General features: G+C 37.2%; 2 protein-coding genes across 6 annotated transcripts in view; one reads left to right on the forward strand and one right to left on the reverse strand.

Annotated features, from left to right (window-relative positions):
- Positions 1 to 1,043: 1,043 nt before the first annotated feature.
- LOC129122119 (photoreceptor outer segment membrane glycoprotein 2) lies at positions 1,044 to 8,793 on the forward strand. The gene is made up of 3 exons (XM_054635719.2): positions 1,044 to 1,686; positions 5,356 to 5,602; positions 7,015 to 8,793. The coding sequence occupies exons 1-3, from the start codon at positions 1,106 to 1,108 to the stop codon at positions 7,279 to 7,281; spliced, it is 1,095 nt and encodes a 364-aa protein (XP_054491694.1). The 5' UTR covers positions 1,044 to 1,105; the 3' UTR covers positions 7,282 to 8,793.
- Positions 8,794 to 11,968: 3,175 nt separating this feature from the next.
- Positions 11,969 to 18,536, reverse strand: part of UBR1 (ubiquitin protein ligase E3 component n-recognin 1) — a 60,539-nt gene continuing 53,971 nt past the window's right edge. For all 5 annotated transcript variants that reach the window (XM_054634214.2, XM_054634211.2, XM_054634213.2 and 2 more), the window contains 5 exons: positions 16,684 to 16,740; positions 16,118 to 16,195; positions 15,294 to 15,464; positions 15,042 to 15,143; positions 11,969 to 14,594 (listed from right to left, as the gene is read on the reverse strand). In XM_054634214.2, coding sequence (XP_054490189.2) covers positions 14,453 to 14,594; positions 15,042 to 15,143; positions 15,294 to 15,464; positions 16,118 to 16,195; positions 16,684 to 16,740 — 550 coding nt within the window. In that variant the 3' untranslated portion in view covers positions 11,969 to 14,452. The remainder of the gene's footprint in view (positions 14,595 to 15,041; positions 15,144 to 15,293; positions 15,465 to 16,117; positions 16,196 to 16,683; positions 16,741 to 18,536) is intronic.

Consider the following 18,536-nt stretch of genomic DNA (forward strand, 5'->3'; position numbering starts at 1 on the left):
ATAGCTTTGAGAGGAATTAGTTTTCTCTGTAAATGCAGGAGTAAATAAATGAAACTTGAATTAATTAGGTATCACAGGCCTTAAAATCTTAGTGTATGAAGATATTTAACTATATCCTAGTATGAATCACACAACCTATTCCTTGCCTGTACAAACTGAACTGATTCCTTCCGATGTAAACACATGAAGATGCTGGGATTCTGCTGCCTTTTTCAACTGCACTCTGCAACAAGCTGCTTATCCAATGCTAAGCTTCACTGCAGCTGGGGACCCTCTACTGGGTCAGTGCAGCCCTACTTCTGTCCAGCTTGTCTGTCCCCAGGTGTTTTTCATGCTGTTTTCACTGATACAAGTTTTATTCAGTAATAGCATCCACTAACATAGAAAATATCATGCTGCTTATATATCTCTCTTTCCCCAGATTTACAGGATTACACTTTACTGTTTATAAATGCCATTGTATTACTGGAAATAAATTACCATATAATTATATAATGCAGAGTTTTACAATATAAAATCACTCTAATGAGAGTTCCTAAAGGAACAAGACAAGCAAGATTTCTGGAAAGAAAAAAAGAAGGCTGTATATATGTTTATTCAACTTTTGAACACAAACCTGACAATAACACAGGAATCTAGTAATAATAAATACCTGTAATTGTTAAAAAAAATACAGGCAACAAGTAGAAGGGAAAGATGCTGGGAGTCTTCTGAAGGGAAAGACAGCAGAGTAGTTCACTTTTAGATATCAGGTCAGCACAGTAAATTGGTCTTGACAAAAATTCCTAGGAATCCAGAGTCTCTGTTCATACTATTCACTTATTTTTAATTGCTCTAGTTGGTCCTTAGAACTTATTTTTTTAAAGTGGTTCACATTGTTACAAAATTTAGGCAATAAATTTCACTGGGGCACTCCCTTGGCAGGACTCAGAGTGCGTGAGGCTGTACAGGAAATTCTTTTGTAGGCTCTATAAATACCTGGTCAAACAGACAGTAATCTCTCTCCCTCTTCTTCAGATTTCCACTGCACGCCTTGGATCCATGCTCCTAATCAGCTTATGAGCTTCTCTTGACCTACGCTTCTTTTCCTAATGCATGTCTGACTATGGCTGTCCTCAAAGTCAAATTCACCAAAACCAAGAGGGACAAATTGGCTCAGATCTTATGGATCCTCAACTGGGTTTCTGTAGTGAGTGGGATCATTCTCTTCAGTCTTGGCCTCTTTCTGAAAATAGAGATCAAGAAGCGCAATGAAGTGATGGCAAAAGGGGACATTAACTCTGTCCCCAACATGCTGATCTCTGTAGGTGTCATAGCATGTATCATCAACTTTCTGGGTGGCAAAATCTGCTATGACTGCTCAGATGCAAACAAGTTCTCTCGCTGGAAACTAGTAATGCTGCCATACATCGTATGTACCTTCTGTTTTACCTTCTGCATCCTGGTGGGTGCTCTCATGTGCTATACCATGAGGAACGAGCTGGAAGAGTCTCTCTATCTGGGACTGAGGGATGCCATTAAGTTCTATAAAGACACAGACATACCTGGGCGATGTTTCTTAAAGAAAACAGTGGATTTGTTACAAATTGGATTCCGTTGCTGTGGAAACAATGGCTTTAGAGACTGGTTTGAAATTCAGTGGGTATCTCCTCGGTATCTGAATATGGCTTCCAAGGAGGTTCTGGAGTAAGTATTTATCAGTCACATCAAAAAATTCTAGAAGAAAAACTCTTTTGGGACTGGAAAGCCCTTTTTTCTGGACCTTTGTATCTTAATTTTAAAAAATGTAGAATGACCAGGTTACTCACAAAATATGCTAAATACACGCACAATCAAAAGCTGCCTTTTGCTAAGCCTTTAGGGATGCTAAACAAAGCGGAGATGTATTTCCTTTTTCAGTGTGGTGAATTAGCTACCTCAAATTTTGACTTTCATTTATAGTGAGCTGATAACAGTAAGAAAAAAAGGATTGTACTATCAGTACCTTGCACAGTCAATTCTAAGCACTGAAAGACCCCTCTTCTTCAAGGTATTAGACTTTGCAATCCCAAGTTCAAATGGGTATGTTCACATGTGAGAAACTGCCAAACACCACATACACTGCATAAAAAGCAGAAATCCCCCATTTCTTTCTACTGGTGGTGCTTCACATGACGTAGCAACTATGAAATTATATGCACAAAAAGAAGAGTGGTAATACTTACAGAAAAGGTAAAAATTTAAAACTTACAAAAGTAGACAATCCAGTCTGTAATAATTCTTCTAAAGCTGAAAAAGGTCTTCGCTTACAAGAGAGTAGTAGCTTCATATTCCCAGGAAAGACAAATGGAAAGAGCTTGACTGGCATTTGTAAATGCTGCATTTTGTTGAACTCAAAAATCAGTTACAATAAAGCCAGAGAAAGGGAGGCCAAAGGTCTTAATTTTACAGAATTTGCAATTTGAAACTGCCATCATAGCAAAGCATATATAGAGAGCTGCAAATATACCAGAGGGCAGGACCTCGGAGAATACAAACAAGAGGGCATCAGCATACAGAAGACACTTGTCTGTGGAAATAAAGCAATACAGGCATTCTCAAGAGAGAAGTTAGAAAGTGTCACACAGAACAGACTGACCAGAGCTGTTTCAAGTCTTGGGTCTATGCTGAAAAGTGACATGACAACAAAGACCATCCCCAGGAATTTAGGAGTAGTAGCTTAGTGTGAGGTCAAAAGTAAAATATACTTCCTTTTATGTCTGTGAGAGAGGCAGAAACAGTAATGTTCTACCCAGGGTTTTAATTAAGTTCTGTTTTATTCTGCAGGCTCCTCTGTGCTCTGCCATTGTTTTGAGAATACACTGTCAGTTAGCTTTTGCCCCATTTAGGCAGAAGGTGGCAGTGAAATGTGTGTGAGGGAAGTAATTTGTAAATGTCTTTTGCTGTGGATAGATTGCTTGATTTTATCTTGACTGGCAGAATCCAAGTTGGTGCTGTATAACAAAACTATACCATGACTTCCAAAAATCTAGTAGTGAAACATTTGATATGAAATCCTTGGAAGCAAAGTCCAGCTGGAAATGTTCTGAAAGGATGGAGAAGGAATCAAGTCTTTCTTGGTTTCAACTTCTCTCTGTCAGTAGTTTGTACATCAAGAGGCAAAGGAGGTGAGATCTGACCTACTGTGAACTCACATGTAAGCTTTGCAAAACTGAACTTTTCACCTTCCTGCAAAACCCTCTTCTACAGATCTCTTGCCAACACCACAATTTAACAAGGCATGGAAACAGTCAGTGGGAATGGTAGGAACATGAGGTTACAGCAGGACAATGCTACCATTGCTTTGGTTGGGTAAAAATCATCTTTGCTCAAAAGCAAAGATTTGCTTTACAATACCATAACTACTTTGAATTGCAACAGCAAATAGCAGTGAATGTGTTGCTCCACCAGTTCTTTTACTGAAGTCTTCCCTTCTAACAGTACCAAGACACAAGTGAAATAATTTTTAAATTTTTTAATTTGCCACTAGCAGAGGAAACACAGTGGCAGGAGGATATAACCCAAGTCTGAAAACTGCTACTGTTGGCAGTAGAAAGGATTCCTCTTTATACCTCTCCCAGAACAAAAGAAAGTGTTTTAATTGATGCTTGGAATCAAAAGAGTTTAAGAGATTGTATTTCAACCATCTTAAATGCTGTACTATATTGGGGTCATTAAATATATATAATACCTTGAAACATGGAGGGCATTTTGCCATCCCAGGTAAGATCTTCCCTTTCACAATGTGCCAGTCTTTCTCCTCTGTGAGCTTTCTCTTCTCTTCCCACATTGGAGCCCTCTGGTTTGTGCCTCTCTGGCTCCCTTCCCTTCCAGTGCTTTTGCCTATGCTCACAACATGGCTCACACACTTCAGTCAGGGATATGGTGGCAACAAAATGAAAAGCTAGACTTGAAAATGGAGAAAAATTTATGCCTATCCCACTCCTTATGGGAGCAGGAAATGGCAGGTGAACTTCCTGGTTTACCTGAAAGAACTTTGAGGAAAATGTTTTTGAGAGAATTTTAAGTAAAACAAAAAAAACCACTACAACCCAAATTAGAGGAAGAAAAGAACAAGGAACAAAAAAGGAGGTTGTATTTAGTGGGCTCACAGCAATAAAACAAAAGCAATTTTTCCGCCATCATAGCACTGACACAAATACTGAGCTTCCTAGCAGCTTGTGTTACATTTGAAGGTTACATTTATTAATTTGAAGGTCCCAAATTCCAGGTCAAGACTGGACCACGGTGTTTCTGCTCTGTTTACCTAATGAGCTTCTTTTAATGATTTCCTTCCCTCTCATTTAGATCAGCTGTATTGGAACAGAAAAATATTATTTGCAAACATTAATAAATGAGTAAGTTTTGGAAAATACTAGAAAATTTACTATTGGCAAATAGTGAATGCTGTATATCTAAGTGGAATTATCTATCCTGTATTCTGGTCCCTTTACAAAGGGTAAATGGCCTGGACTTGATAAACCAGAACATGGTTCTCACCCATGGGGCTGTCTCAGGAAATCAGCCTTTTCCACCAAGCATAAGAATAGATACATGCTTAGAGGCTGCTTCCCCAAGGTGTGAGAGTGTCTCTCAGCATCTTAGATACTGTCCAGGTTCTGGAAAATCTCTTTCTTGGAAGAAAACAGATGCAAAGGATTCATTTATCTTCCAGAAAATCTTGGTTAATTTGAGACTGTGTTCTCTTCCCATTCTCTGATTTTTTTCCTATTCCCCTTTATCTTTCTTCTTTCACCACTTGTTTTCCACCTGATCTTATAGAGGAGGGAAATGAGTATTTTTAGCAACAAATACATTTCTTAAAGTTACAGAAAGTGAAGTTACAAGAAGTAGAAATTCCCTTGTGAATTAGTCTCAAAACATGTGCTGGACCAGCCCTTGCAATGGGTACAGTGGCAAAAGGCCAGTAGATGATTTCCAGTGCTTCCTGTGGCATACAAAGTTGTTCTTGTATTAGGATCCCTCTCATGGAATGATTATGCTGAAAAATTAATCCAGAAGTAGTAAAACACAGGATTTCCAGGGATATAACTTCCATTAGAATTCCACCAAGATAAACAAGTCCAAAAATTGTCTTTAGTATTCAGCACAAAGATACCTAAAAAGGCAGCATCTCCTACACCACACTTAAATACAGCAAATCCAATATTCAGTCTTCCTGCAGTAAACAACTTTTCCAGTGGAAAGTATATCCTTATTTTCCTTTTGTTATGTTGGAGAGGCCTACATTGCAGCAGAGTTGTGTTATTCTAAAATCACAGGCATTGCCTGCTGCTGCCACCAGGTTTGTAATGCCCAGACTTTGTCCTGTTGCAGTCGTCTGAAGAGCAACGTTGATGGGAAGTTCTTGGTGGATGGAGTCCCCTTCAGCTGCTGCAATCCCAGCTCACCACGGCCCTGCATCCAGTACCAGCTGACAAACAACAGTGCTCACTACAACTACGATTTCCTCACAGAGGAGCTCAATATCTGGATGAAGGGGTGCAGACAGGCCCTGCTGGATTACTACACTGGTATCATGAGATCCATTGGTATTGCAGCATTGCTTATTTGGTTGTTCGAGGTAAGTCTCACAAAAATGGTCTTTATCACATTAATGAGTCTTCTGTCTCTCCAAGATGGAAAACAATGACAGTGTAACACATGAGAAGTTCCTCAGCATCCAGTACAAAGGCCACAAGCACTTCAGGAATGTTGAAGGATTTCTTTTAGCAAAGACAACTTTTCCAAAGTCCACAGAGTAGAAGGAAATCTTGTTGAGGATGAGAACTATCAGAAACCACGTATACAATTTATAAAGCTTTTTCAATAGAATATAGCATATTCCCTTCCCTGATGCATTTATGGGATCAGATACAGGATGATAAATGAAGTGACACAACTGCAAGGAAATTTGGTGAGAAGGTCTGAGTGTTGTTTTAAGTCAGTTTTAAGAAATATATAAAATATAAGTAGGTCTTTGGCTCAATGCATTAATTTTCTTTATAATTAAAATTGAGCATTTTATTAATATCTCAAAGCCTCCTTTTTATATTACATAGTTTCACGATATAGACAATACTTGTAGTCATGGCATATCATCCTTTTAGAAGTAGATTGGGCTGCTGGTTATGCAATCAAAATAAGCACATCACAGGCAAGCTACACAGCTGCAAAGCTGCAGTGTTCCTGCTGACGTCTATAAAGAAGAGCTCTCTGGATGTTGTCATCGGCAAGTAAAGGACGCTCCAATGGCACAGGCTCCAATACAGTTTTCTTACCTTTTTTGTATGTTTTAGTTTTCTGACTCTTGCTCTATTTATTACATAAACATTAACATTGTAATTTAAGTAGTTCAAAACAGTCCTCAGGCAGTTCTAGGAGGGGTTGTGGTGCCAGAAATAACCTGAAGCATGTGAAAAGCTGTGAGGCAGCTCTCTGTGTTCCCTTAAATATTGACAAGCTGGTCCTGATTCCAACAGAACAATGAAAGTGGAGCTTTTTCTTAAGCTTAGACTTCAGCCTCTGCCATCCTTCTTAAATTTCATGCCTTGGCATGCTTGACACATATGGCTTACAAGGGAATGATTAAACCTCCTCGGAAGAAATATGGATTTAATGTCAGTGGAAAAAAAATCCACTGAAATTAACATACTACAATTTTTTCTTTCCCAGTGACTGATGGATCCCTTAGTTGATCATCCATTTGACATCAGTTAGTTGCAGTCTCTGAGGCTACAAGGTTCATGAGTAATTCTAGGTGTTTATATGCAAGGAGGATTGCTACCTGAAGAATGAAGAGAGAATCAATCCATTTCTCCCCACTATCTTTTTTTTAAAATGCAATTAACTGGAAAAGTGGTTAGACATATTGTTAGGATAAAGAGTCTGTCTGCTTTACGCAGTTATGAGGCCTGTAAATACACAAGTCAGAAAACTGAGTGATAGGACTGAGGCTGCAATTTCAGCTCTTTAATCATGAACTGTTTCTTACAGCTCTCTGTACTCATTGGTGTCCGGTACCTACAGACAGCCATGAAGAATGTCCTTCTGCTAGGAGATCTGGAGGGTGAATCAGATGGTTGGTTACTAGAAAATAGTTTTGTGGAAACCGCCAAATACAACATCAACATCATTAAGAATCTCGGCAAAGCCAACCAGATCTCCACTGTCTCAGGCATGAATGACCCCAACATTAATGTTCAAAACACAGACTGTGACAAAACTAATATTACAACAAAATCTATCCCTGCAGCTAGGTAGGCAAATCTTCCAAGAAATGACATCACAAGTGTAGCTTTGCTCTATTACAGTCCTACAGTCACAAGATTTTATCTGGTGGGGAAAAAAAAGTAGAAAAACTAGTAAAACAACTCAACAAACCTGGTGTCACCAGACTGGTGACAGCTCCAAAAATGCTGATACTTCTTTGGATGGATGTGTTTTTACTTGTAAAATTCCTGATTCTCAACACTGCAAGAAACTTCTGGAATTTCCCCCACTTTCTCTCCTTTACTTAGAGACTTCTATCATGGTCTGAATGCATCACAATAATCATTATGCACAAGCAAATATTTTAGACAAGGTGGGTCTACATGTACAAACATACAGATTAGTTGAATAGGTACCAAAGATGTCATTACACCTATAAAATCTCAGGAGCAGGGAAATCCCAAAAGAAATTATTACACTGGATAAAAAGCATATTTATAAAAAAGAAGACAAAACCTGAAATGAAGATTCTGCTGGTGCAAGTTAGGAAAGGGGAAATTTTAAGAAAAATATACATAATGACAGCCTACAAGAATCCACCATGTATGTGAAATTCAGGTGAAGGCAATAAAAGTTACCACAAAAGTATTTCACTTGTTTTTCCCAAAGTGTCTGAAGTACCTTTTCACTTCCCCCTCCAATAGTTTAGACAATGCTAGTTGCCCCACTTCCGTGAAAGTCAGAGTACAACTGATAGAGGAGTTCTCTGCTTAAGAAAACTGCTGCCTTATGCAGGGATATTTAAACTTCCAACTAGCATGTGATAGCACAAGTTTAAAAACAAGTAGATACTTTCTATGAAACAAACAGTGATGATCTTAGATGCTTGAAAGCTCCTAGTTCCAAAGTACTTAGCACACTCATCCAGGGGTGGGAAGGTAAGAGGTTTGTAATCAATGAAGGCAGACAGACTGACAGCTTGCACATCACGCCCCTGCTACAGTGCTCAGGAGCTTTGTCAATGCATGGAGTGAAAGCCTTCAATGCACAAAACACCTCAAGTTACAGGATGCCCTAGGACTGTAACTGATCATTAATGGTCAGCAGGAGAAAAGTACCAATAAAAAACAGAGGTGGAAAGACCAAATAAATATTTTACATGTTAGTGCTGTGAGTGCATTCTTTGGATAATCAAGTAAACGAAATTTTATCACTGAAATATTTTAAATAAAACCATTCGTGCTTTTGAAACTGTGCAAAATAAAATTCTCTACCTAAATACTATTGTATCCCATGAGAAAAAGCAAAAATTATACTATAAGGATATATTGTAAATAAATTGTGCAATGTAATAATCTGTAGTCTAATTCCAGCAGGCTATGTGCATGACCGTAATTTCAACTGGAATTCCTTCACTGCCTAACATGATAGGCCTACACTTAAGTATGTTAAAACCCCTTCAAAGAACTAGATTTATAAGCTGAGACTTCTTTCTACAAGAACTGTTAATTCTCCCCTTTGCACTGCGCTTACCTGCATGCCTATTTCTTGTCTTCATTGCAATCACTTTGCCCAGTGGGTGATTAAAACTTAACTGTGTGTAATTCCTTCAGCCATTTCTGGGAGCCAGAAGTACTTACCAGCAGCTCTATAACTAGATGATGATACAGGCTGGAAAAGAATGAATGCAGAAAGTTGTAGTTCCTTGAGAGATCAGGGAAAATACACTCCTTGTATTGCTAACTAATCAGATTTTGCATGTTTTTCTTTAAATGCAGTGTAATTTTTTTCAGATAAGTATGCCAAGTGTCATCTGTGTCAGTCAATAGCAGTCACTTCCTCAAGACAATTTTATTCTATTTTTGGTACAACAGTCCTAGACCTCAATAACTGAAGCTTGTAGAATTATAAGAACTGTGAACTTACTCATCTGATAGCTTTCTAGTTAATGGGTTTGTCAAGAGTCTGCTCTGAAAAAACAGATTTGGAAGGAAGAGTGAACTGATGATCCAGCCTCAGCATCTCTGTCAAGACAAAAAAATGCCATCCAGCAGCAGCTGTAACACATTACCACAAAGAGCAGAGGTGTAAGTATCCAGCTATACAATTTTCTCTGGCCCCTACACAGCTCATTTACTTGCATATGAACAAAACACATTTTACCATAAAAGACTAAGCGGCATTTAGCATTACATTTAGCATTACATTAAACTTTGTCTCTCAGCTAACTGCCCCGAACTGCAGCAGTGGAATGTGATTGGTTTTGAAATTAGCTTACTTTCAGCATACATCTCACAGGCAACAGTCCTTGTCTGACCTATTACCAGTAATCACTTAGTCATTAGACTGCTAGTTTCTATCCTGTCTAGGCATTCAGAGTCTCCACCGGTAGGGATACATTACAAAAAGATAATAGCTCACTTCACAGTATCAGGATAAAATTTACTTTTGTTAATAAATGCTTTCTTCTTTGCTTTGTATTTACTGATTTCCTCAGAACATGGAATTGCTACACCCTACATATCCAGCTTCCTTTATAGCACCTCTCATGACCGTTTGGGTTTCCTGTAGTATTTAACACCAGAGGCACTGGATCAAGGAAACAAACTCAGGCAGCAGCACCGACTCCATCTTTAACTCTCTGTAATTCATAAAGGCAGATGGCATTAGTGAGCCAAGCCTTTAAGCCAGGGCATCTGCTCAGATACAGAAATAAATACGATTCAGGGGACACTTGTTATCCTATTTGTTACTAATGCCTAATCCAGCCAAAATGTATAACAATACAGAAAATTCCAGAGTAAGGAACTTACCTATGCATAAAACTGTCTTCTTTATCAAGTTATTAATTTTAAAAATGAAATAAACACTGTAATGTTGAGTTTCTGATGAAGGCACAATGAGAATTTCTTTAGAAATTGCATGTATGATGCTCTTCCTTAAAAGCTTGCGCATTGCTACTGAAAATACCTGCTCCATATGTTGATCACAGAGAAAAACCAGTAAGAAATATAAACATGCAGCACATCTAGGATTTTGTTAAAATGAACGTAGTTCAAGCAGGAACTTGAATGAACTAGTTCAAGCAGATCTTCATCACCTTGGGATGAACATCTCAATTCTTGTACCCAAAGAGCCCAATATTAAATTTCAGGCACAATTAAGGAGGAGATATAAGGTTCTGTGGTCTTCTGAGAAAGGCTAACCCCACATCTTCACAAATACAGCAAGGACTTCAAATGATCATGAAATCCACAGTCCCCACTTTGTGTTTCACAACATTTTGCTGCAGCTCATTCACTCAAGCATAAAGCCTAGAAATCTAAAATTAAGTCTGATGGACTCTAAGTTGTTTGACAACCTGTACTTATACAGCACAAACTATACTCCTTTTTTGACACTGATCTCATGAACAGCAAAAATAAAAGTCAGGTCCCATTTCAATGTCTCATGTTTAACCTGGTCTCTTACTCATGGTAACACAAAACCACGTATATATCACCTCTTGGAATTTCAGCTTGCTCTCCTTCAATGCAAATTTCCTTTACATAACTTCACTTTTGTGAATGATTTTGACTGTACTGAATGCAATTTCAGAGAAATGTAGCTAGGATTAGAAATAACTAGATCAGAGACACATGTAAGGAAGTGGATTTTCATTATAAGCCATTTTTTCCTGTATGAACCTTCCAATTTAGCCTACCTGGAAAACACTGATAAAAACAAAGAGAAGAGATTGTGCCACAGAAATGAAACTACTTCTATTTTTGATAACATCTTTGAACACCTTATCAAGTAATAGGTTAGAAGAATCTAAGTAACAGCATAGATGCTGTATTATGAATCTGAATAGTTTACATTGGAGATTATTCATCATTGTTGTCTAGAAAATAAATGGATTTCAACCATAATGCAGAGCATATAATAGTTAAAATACTCCTCTACATAACTTTGTACATTGAGATTTTTATTACACAAGAAATACTGCCATGTCTTCTTTTCTTTTTTCCCTTAATTAACAGGATTCTTCTTCTAATTTTCTTCAGAACATTTCTGTTAGTAGACTTCAACCTATCTACCTCTACCTTTCACCTTTTCAGGAATCAGTTCTTAAAAACCATTTACCGAGAATAAGCATAAAGAGCAATATCATTAGCACCCAAATGGTGCCCAAAGCTTCAACAAAGCAGTGAGAACATGATGAGAACCAGCAGCCTGTAACATTAAGAGCAAGAAGTACTGGCCATATCTATGCAAAAGATGTCCTGACTGCTTGCTTAGGTCTATAATAAACCACTTTTTTTTTTAAAGTATGTATCACACAGCACATGAGACCAACAACATAAAGTTTCCCTTTCTAGAGGCTAAAAGTATCTGCCAAACAGTACAGCCAGTTTCTTCAAGAAGAAACAAAACTAGATGCACTCAACTAGATCAGTTTCAGGGCATATAAAAATTAAATTCTGTACTGTTAACTTCTTTTAGAAATTTATGTAGACAGTGTAGGAATTTGCATCTGTAAAATACTAGGACAGGTTTCACATGGAGCGTATCTTTACATAAGAAAAAGGCACCCTACCATTCCTTACAATATGACCAAGATACAGCCTACATGGATAACTGATAGTTTACCAACCATTTTCCAGCTCTTCTCCTTTCCCATACTGACAGACACCACTATAACACTCTTGGTAAAATGAACTGTGAGGTGCCAAAGTGCCTCCAAATAAAAACTGAGTAATCTACGAGAAGTTACTTTATTTCCTTTTTTTTTAAATATACATATACAAGATATTTTATTTCAAAAGCACAAGAACATTATACAAGTTTCAAATTTACATTTTTGCAATTTAAGATACCAGTATGTGCATTATCAAATAACTTCTGTCAGCTTGGATGGAACAGAAATAAGTGGCATAAGCATCTTGCAGTCACTAAATACAGATTATACTCACAGTGAACAAAACTGCATAGTAATTTATGAAATGAAAGATGACCACGCTAGTCAGTGAATTATAGGGGAGCCCATTTGCTAAATTAGTATGTGCAAATGTAGACTCAACTTTCCTCTCCCACTTCTTTAGCTACAAAGAGATTTCCAGAGCTTTAAAGAAGCTCACTTGCTCTTACCAAATCCTTGTATACTACAGTTCAGACAGAAAACAAAATAAAGTGATCTCACTGTATATTGGAAAATGGAAATTTTGTATCAGTGAAGTGCAAGATAACTGAAAGGTCTTGATAACTGAATATGTAAATATCAGAGGTAATCAGTAAGAGAATACAGGTTTGGTACCAATGAGGCATTTGCCAGTCTTAATTCAATATTTTTGTTTGTAAGCAGTGTTTTGATGATATAAAAATCACCAGCGCATGCAAGTTTTCATGACAATTGTTCTAAATTCAGTATGTGTTTCAAACATGTTTTAGAGAAGACTAACAGCATTAACATTTGTCTTCTAAGAGTTTAATATTCAGGTTTAAAATCTGACAGAATCAAAATAAGGAGAATGGTCTTAATTTCAAGAAAGAGAATACCTGGAAAACATATCAAAGCCAACTTTTTATATCACTGGGGAAGGATTACAGCAGAAGTTTTTAAAAAGTGTTTGAAACCACAACAATGTTTGAGATCATTGGTATTCCATATTTAGATTAGTTATGGTGCTGGTCAGTGCACTCATACATACATACTCAAAAAACATTTTTAAAAAACCCAGAAGAATGGTATTTAAATCTAAATCATTAATTGTGATTCTACTATCTCTCACGTAATTGTGGGAAAAGAAAACAAAACAAAAAAGAAATCAGAAATCACATAAAAACACTCAGACATTAATTTGAAAAAGTCCCCTTGAAAGCCTGATTAAAATGGCACCAAAGAATCTACAAATAGCAAAGAGGCAAGGAAATGGAGGGTCGTGACAACTTCAAACTTTCTCAGGAGATGCCATTTCCATGGGAAAGAGTTTTTATCCATCACATTACAAATTCTCTCATGTATATTATGGCTGAAATTCAGAAAACAGAACAACAAACATTTAGAACTGAAGCACAATCACATATCATTGAGAGAGAGTTCAATCACAATGTGCTATTAACTACTGAAGGGCAAAGAGACAGATTTAGCCACCTTTTCTTCCCTTTTCTGCTCTACCTGGCATGGAACCACTGAACATGCCTCCCAAAACACACAATTTCATTTATGCAGACTTCAAAACATGCTCAAACAACAGTGACAGAGGATAATGAGTGGAAAAATCCCTTGGATAAGGGCAAACTTATTTCTGATTCTAAAACTTGCTGGTTTTGGGCCTTGATTTAAGTCCAGTGACAGCTTTGAAGGCTGTTTATTTCACTGAGGTCTCTGGCTTGGTAGCTTACAGAGCTACACCACAACTACATATCTGCAGTATTTTCACTTTTGATTCTTGGGGAAGGTCTCCGAAGACAAACTGTAAAAGAAGTAAAACTAACCACAACCTAGGCAAATGGTGAAGCCCCAGACCTCCTATGATATACATTAATGGAGGACAATTTCATTAGATAAAGTGCAGTTCTGGCAATGCAAAAAGCACAGACTTAATTTTTTGATGCAACAAGCAAGATGGTAATCCGTCCATGCACCTTCTATTCCACACTTCTCATTTAAAGAATTCAACAATGAAAACTCTTCATTAAATCCCAAGGTATATCTGAATGCAAGCTTTTTCTGTAAAACTTATTTTTTATTTTACCTGTTGCTGCAGGTGACTAAAGACCTTGCACCTTCCACTCCAATAAGGTCTCAATCTATTTAAAGCTTCACTAAGCTTGGGAAAAGAACCCAGGAAGAAAGTAAAGGAGGCTTTTCCTTGGCAACACCATTTAGATATGTTCTCAAGGCATGGAAGAGACAAATGTGGTGTGTGCTCTGAAAAACAGCATTTGGGAACTGTCCTCATGAAAACACATAAAACAATCTGAACTTCTGAAAAAACTGAAATATTTCTGGTTCAGTAATAATTACAGAATGTGATTTTCCTTTTTTTGGAGAGGAAAAAAGAGGAAAATATATGATACGAGTTTCTGTTTCAATGCATCTGTGATACATCCAATCTAGAGAATCCATCAATTAATTGTCTGAACTACAGAAACCACTTGAGTAGATTTTTTACTGCCACCTTCCTTTCCTTTTCCAAAGTACTGCCACAGGTCAGAGTTTTCGCTAAAATCAAGAGACTCAGAGCAGCTGCCAGTTGAATCCAAAGAAGATCTGATTTGTTTCTTGGCTCCTGGCAATCTCCTCTATGATGCAGTGCTGCTGCCACAGCAGATGGAGCTTCCGGTAACGCTCCTGACATAAGTGCAGGGGATTCCCTCTTCTTCAGAGGAAAAGAGAACAACCAGTTAGCATATCAGAATAGCAACTGATAAACTGTCCAATTAATAGGCTAACATTAACTCTAGACTAATTAAATACTAATTAAATTCCAAACAAGTCTATCGGAAATGAAAAAATATCTCTACTTGTGACAAGCAATGACTGCCATTTCTATGATGATATTTCAGCAATGGCAGTTCTCATGTTTCTGATGAAATGCATACAAAGCATTCTTGAGACAAGTAAGAAAGTTTAACAGTACTAAAAAAGTGTATTTTCTCATTATAAACTACCCACTTCTGACTGGAAACTGCCATCAGTTCCCCAGGTCAAGACATGCATTACATACAGTGCTGTACACACTAGCCAGAAGAATGTTGTTGTCCAATGAGTATAAGAAGGAAAGAAAGATAAAAATGGAGAGGTAGGAAGTCAGGCATTTACTTACTTTAGACCTGGATCTGTTTCTCCATATTCATCCAAATAGGGTGCAGGATATAAGCAGCCCCTGGTTTTACCTTCAATGAGGACAACTTTGCATTCCCTGATTCTTAAAGAAAAGAATAGCTACATTTAAAATACAACTCCAATCAGGATCTTCCCTTTCTGGTGAGCTATAATTTATGTCAAAGTGTTGTTTCTTTATCTCAGACAAAAAGAATCAAACGCTTTGACAATGTTGTGAATTCTGGCTACTTACTTGAGAAACATGCAGACTCCAGCTCCACATTGAAGAGCATGAGAAGTACAGGCTCCCAGCTCCTCCCCATTCACCAGCTCCTGACAGCAAGTGTTCTGGGAACACAGCATTGCCCCACAGAATAAACACAATACCGGGTGCTTTTGTTCATCATCAGAAGACCGTGGGCATCTAAAAGAAGCGTAACCAGCATGTCACAGCAGAAACCAAAACTTTAAAAGAAATTTTAACTAAAGGTTAATGCTCCTTAAGAAAACCCCCAAAAGACCTATCCAACCAATTAAAAACCCCAAATCACAATCAAACAAAAGCCTATGACATATCACAATCAAATAACATATCTGCCTCCTTATGTTGTATTTTCACACTGTTTAAAATTAATTATCTGCAAGATATCTCCTTTGAGTAGGAGGTTGAACTAGATGATCAACAGAAGTCCCTTCTGACCTCAATTATCCTATGAGTCACACTTCTTGGCAAAAAACAGTGCCATCATCTGAGCTTGTTGTGTCCAGTGCAAAAATAATTTTCAGGCCTATGGCCAAACCAAATGCACATTCCGCAGGAGAAAAGTGACCAGCAGTCTAAGCTATAAAAATTTTATATGCTGTCTTATCAAACACAAGTGACTTCATTTAGCAAGCTGTTGTGCTTCACATTTAAAATGAACAGGTACTAGTGTAGGTCAGTACAACCATAACAATGCCTTCTATACAAAATAATTTCTGTATTCTTTCAATACCAGTTACAGTAACTGCAAGAATATAAAATTCACTAAAAGTGACAAAACACCTAAGAAAACAACTAAATATGCCACATCTTACCTAAACTGAGAGGCTTGATTCAGAAGGCAACTGTAGTCTTCGGGAAGCTCTATTAAATGATTTCTTTTCCTAGGATACCTGGGTAAGTGGATTAGAAGTATTATGAGAATAATAAAGATCAAAGCAAAAAATGGACTAAATAACCATAAACTCCTGCTAAGCTTTTGGTCATTTCTGCAGAGGTCCACAATTCTAGAGCAATTCTTCAGTCCCAGAATCTCAAATGAGATGCTCCACACAGGAGCTTCAACATTTCTATATTCCAGCAAAGGTGCTGATCTTAAATTTCACATGTAACCTACATGTATGAAGACATTTCCTATTTCAGTTAGCTTTTGGTCTTTCCTAGAGCAGGACAGATTACTTGTCTAACAATGTTGTACAATCTCAATAAAGAGTCAATGTATGAGGAACAATACAGTGGAAAGAGATTTAAAGAGAAATGTACTTCTAGCAGTAGGGCAGAAGGAATAAAACATGACGTCTCTGACTTGCCCACAATAAGCATTTCATTCTTTCAAGTGTTTTAAGTCAAAACCAGAAGAAAACAACAACAACAAGCTTACCTTATTGCAATGCTTTTCCCTTTCAAACAACTTAACACCACTGGATCAGCACACCACCTATTTCAAACACACATTTGCAGATTACAGTACTTGATAAAAATATACGTTTACGTTCATTAAATTAAACTAGTAAGTGATAAGCAAACACAAAACACTGATAAAAAGCACTGACAGTTCTACCTAAAACTTTGTAAGAAAAAAAACAGGGGTGTTTTATAATTGTTTTCATCAGGAGAATGTTTTGCATACAGGAGGAAAAACCTATGTGAAAAAAGACTTAAAAATACCAAAAAAGACTTAAAAATACCATCATGCACATAAAGCCACTAGATTTACACAGAGTTAAACAATGCAAGTAGTCTTCAGACATACTCAGTTCCTCAATGTGGGATACAAAACACAGCACCTTTTGAAATACATATGCTAGAAGATAGAGCAGAAATAAATATTGTGCATTCTAATAGAAAAATATTTGTTGCTTTTATTAAATAACCATCACCTAAAGGCTATTTTACAATGGTTTATTACATAATTGCTTAGAATGGCCAAATGTGTCCATCAAAAAAATGGCAGGTAGTGGCCAGCTACAGAAGAGAGGAGCTGGTATATTTAAGATGTCTTTCAAGTTATTTCTACAAAAAAAAAAGGAGAAGGGAGAAAGAACTGCAGCAGATGGTCAATCTAGTATGCTTCATTTAACACATTTCTCAACAATCATCGAATTCAGTCTTCTGAAATAAGAATCTGTGAAAAAACATATGGGAACCTGCATGATGATTTGGCAACTGTTACTATTATGTTAAATACGCAGCCTCCTACTTGAAACCTCTTTTTCTGTAGCACAGTAACTATTTGTTAATCCTGCTTCTAGTGATCTTTCCCTATGTTCACAAGCATCATATTTGTATTCTCTTAGAAACACTTCTATGTCTTTAAGCAAATATGTAAGAACAAGTAAGAAAAATTCATTTAATAGTTTACTTGTAAAAACGAATCTATTCATTTATATGTAATAATATACACTACAAATGGAATTGATAATAATAAAACTGTATGTAGGGAACTGTTTAGGTCAGCTATATGGACTATTGGAAATCAACAGTTCAAAATGTAATGTCCCTAAATTGAAGAAATCTAGACCACAAAGATTAAAACAACTAGAGGTTAAAAAACCCAACCAAACAACAACGAAGTAAAAGCTAATGTGAGTCAGAGAATTCCGCCAAGAACCAGGAATAAACATTACTGCCATCAGGTGCTCAAATGGTCATGTCAAATACACAGTCTCCAACACAATATAGCTGCTCTAGTCTTAACTGGGGATGAGGTATGGTGTGTCCATTCATTTAATTTGAGGTTTTGAATGCAGAATTTAACCAATTCTTTCTTTACTGCTAAAGAAAATGTTTTCTTTACTGCTACTTTCACAAACGGAAAGAAGCGAAATTTAGGTTAGAAATTAGGAAGAAATTCTTTCCTCTGAGGATGGTAAGATACTGGAACAGGTTGCCCAGAGAAGTTTTGGATGCCCCAATCCTGGAAGTGTTCAAGTCCAGGTTGAATAAGTCTTGGAGCAGCCTGCTTTAGTGGAAGGTGTCCCTGCCCATGGCAGGGTGCTGAGAATCCAGATGGTCTTTAAGGTTCCCCCAACCCTCTAACATTCTATGATTCCATGACTGCAGATGGCAAGGCACATAATGCTCAAATAGTACCTTTTAACCATTAAGCCAATTTCAACATCCACCAGTCTATTTTGCAAATGTTGAGAAGAAATAAAACAAAGCCTCACTCTGCTAGCTACATGATTTTCCACATTTTCATTTTATAGCTCGTATAATCAGCACTTTTGCTGA

Source organism: Agelaius phoeniceus, chromosome 6, assembly GCF_051311805.1.
Source record: "Agelaius phoeniceus isolate bAgePho1 chromosome 6, bAgePho1.hap1, whole genome shotgun sequence".
Lineage (NCBI taxonomy): Eukaryota > Metazoa > Chordata > Aves > Passeriformes > Icteridae > Agelaius > Agelaius phoeniceus.

What these genes read in the sequence shown, in the direction of transcription:
- LOC129122119 (XM_054635719.2), top strand. Translation starts at nt 1,106, where the DNA reads ATGGCTGTCCTCAAAGTCAAATTCACCAAAACCAAGAGGGACAAATTG. An exon ending in GCTTCCAAGGAGGTTCTGGA is followed by an intron (nt 1,687 to 5,355) that starts GTAAGTATTTAT and finishes GTCCTGTTGCAG; the next exon opens with TCGTCTGAAGAGCAACGTTG. An exon ending in TGCTTATTTGGTTGTTCGAG is followed by an intron (nt 5,603 to 7,014) that starts GTAAGTCTCACA and finishes TGTTTCTTACAG; the next exon opens with CTCTCTGTACTCATTGGTGT.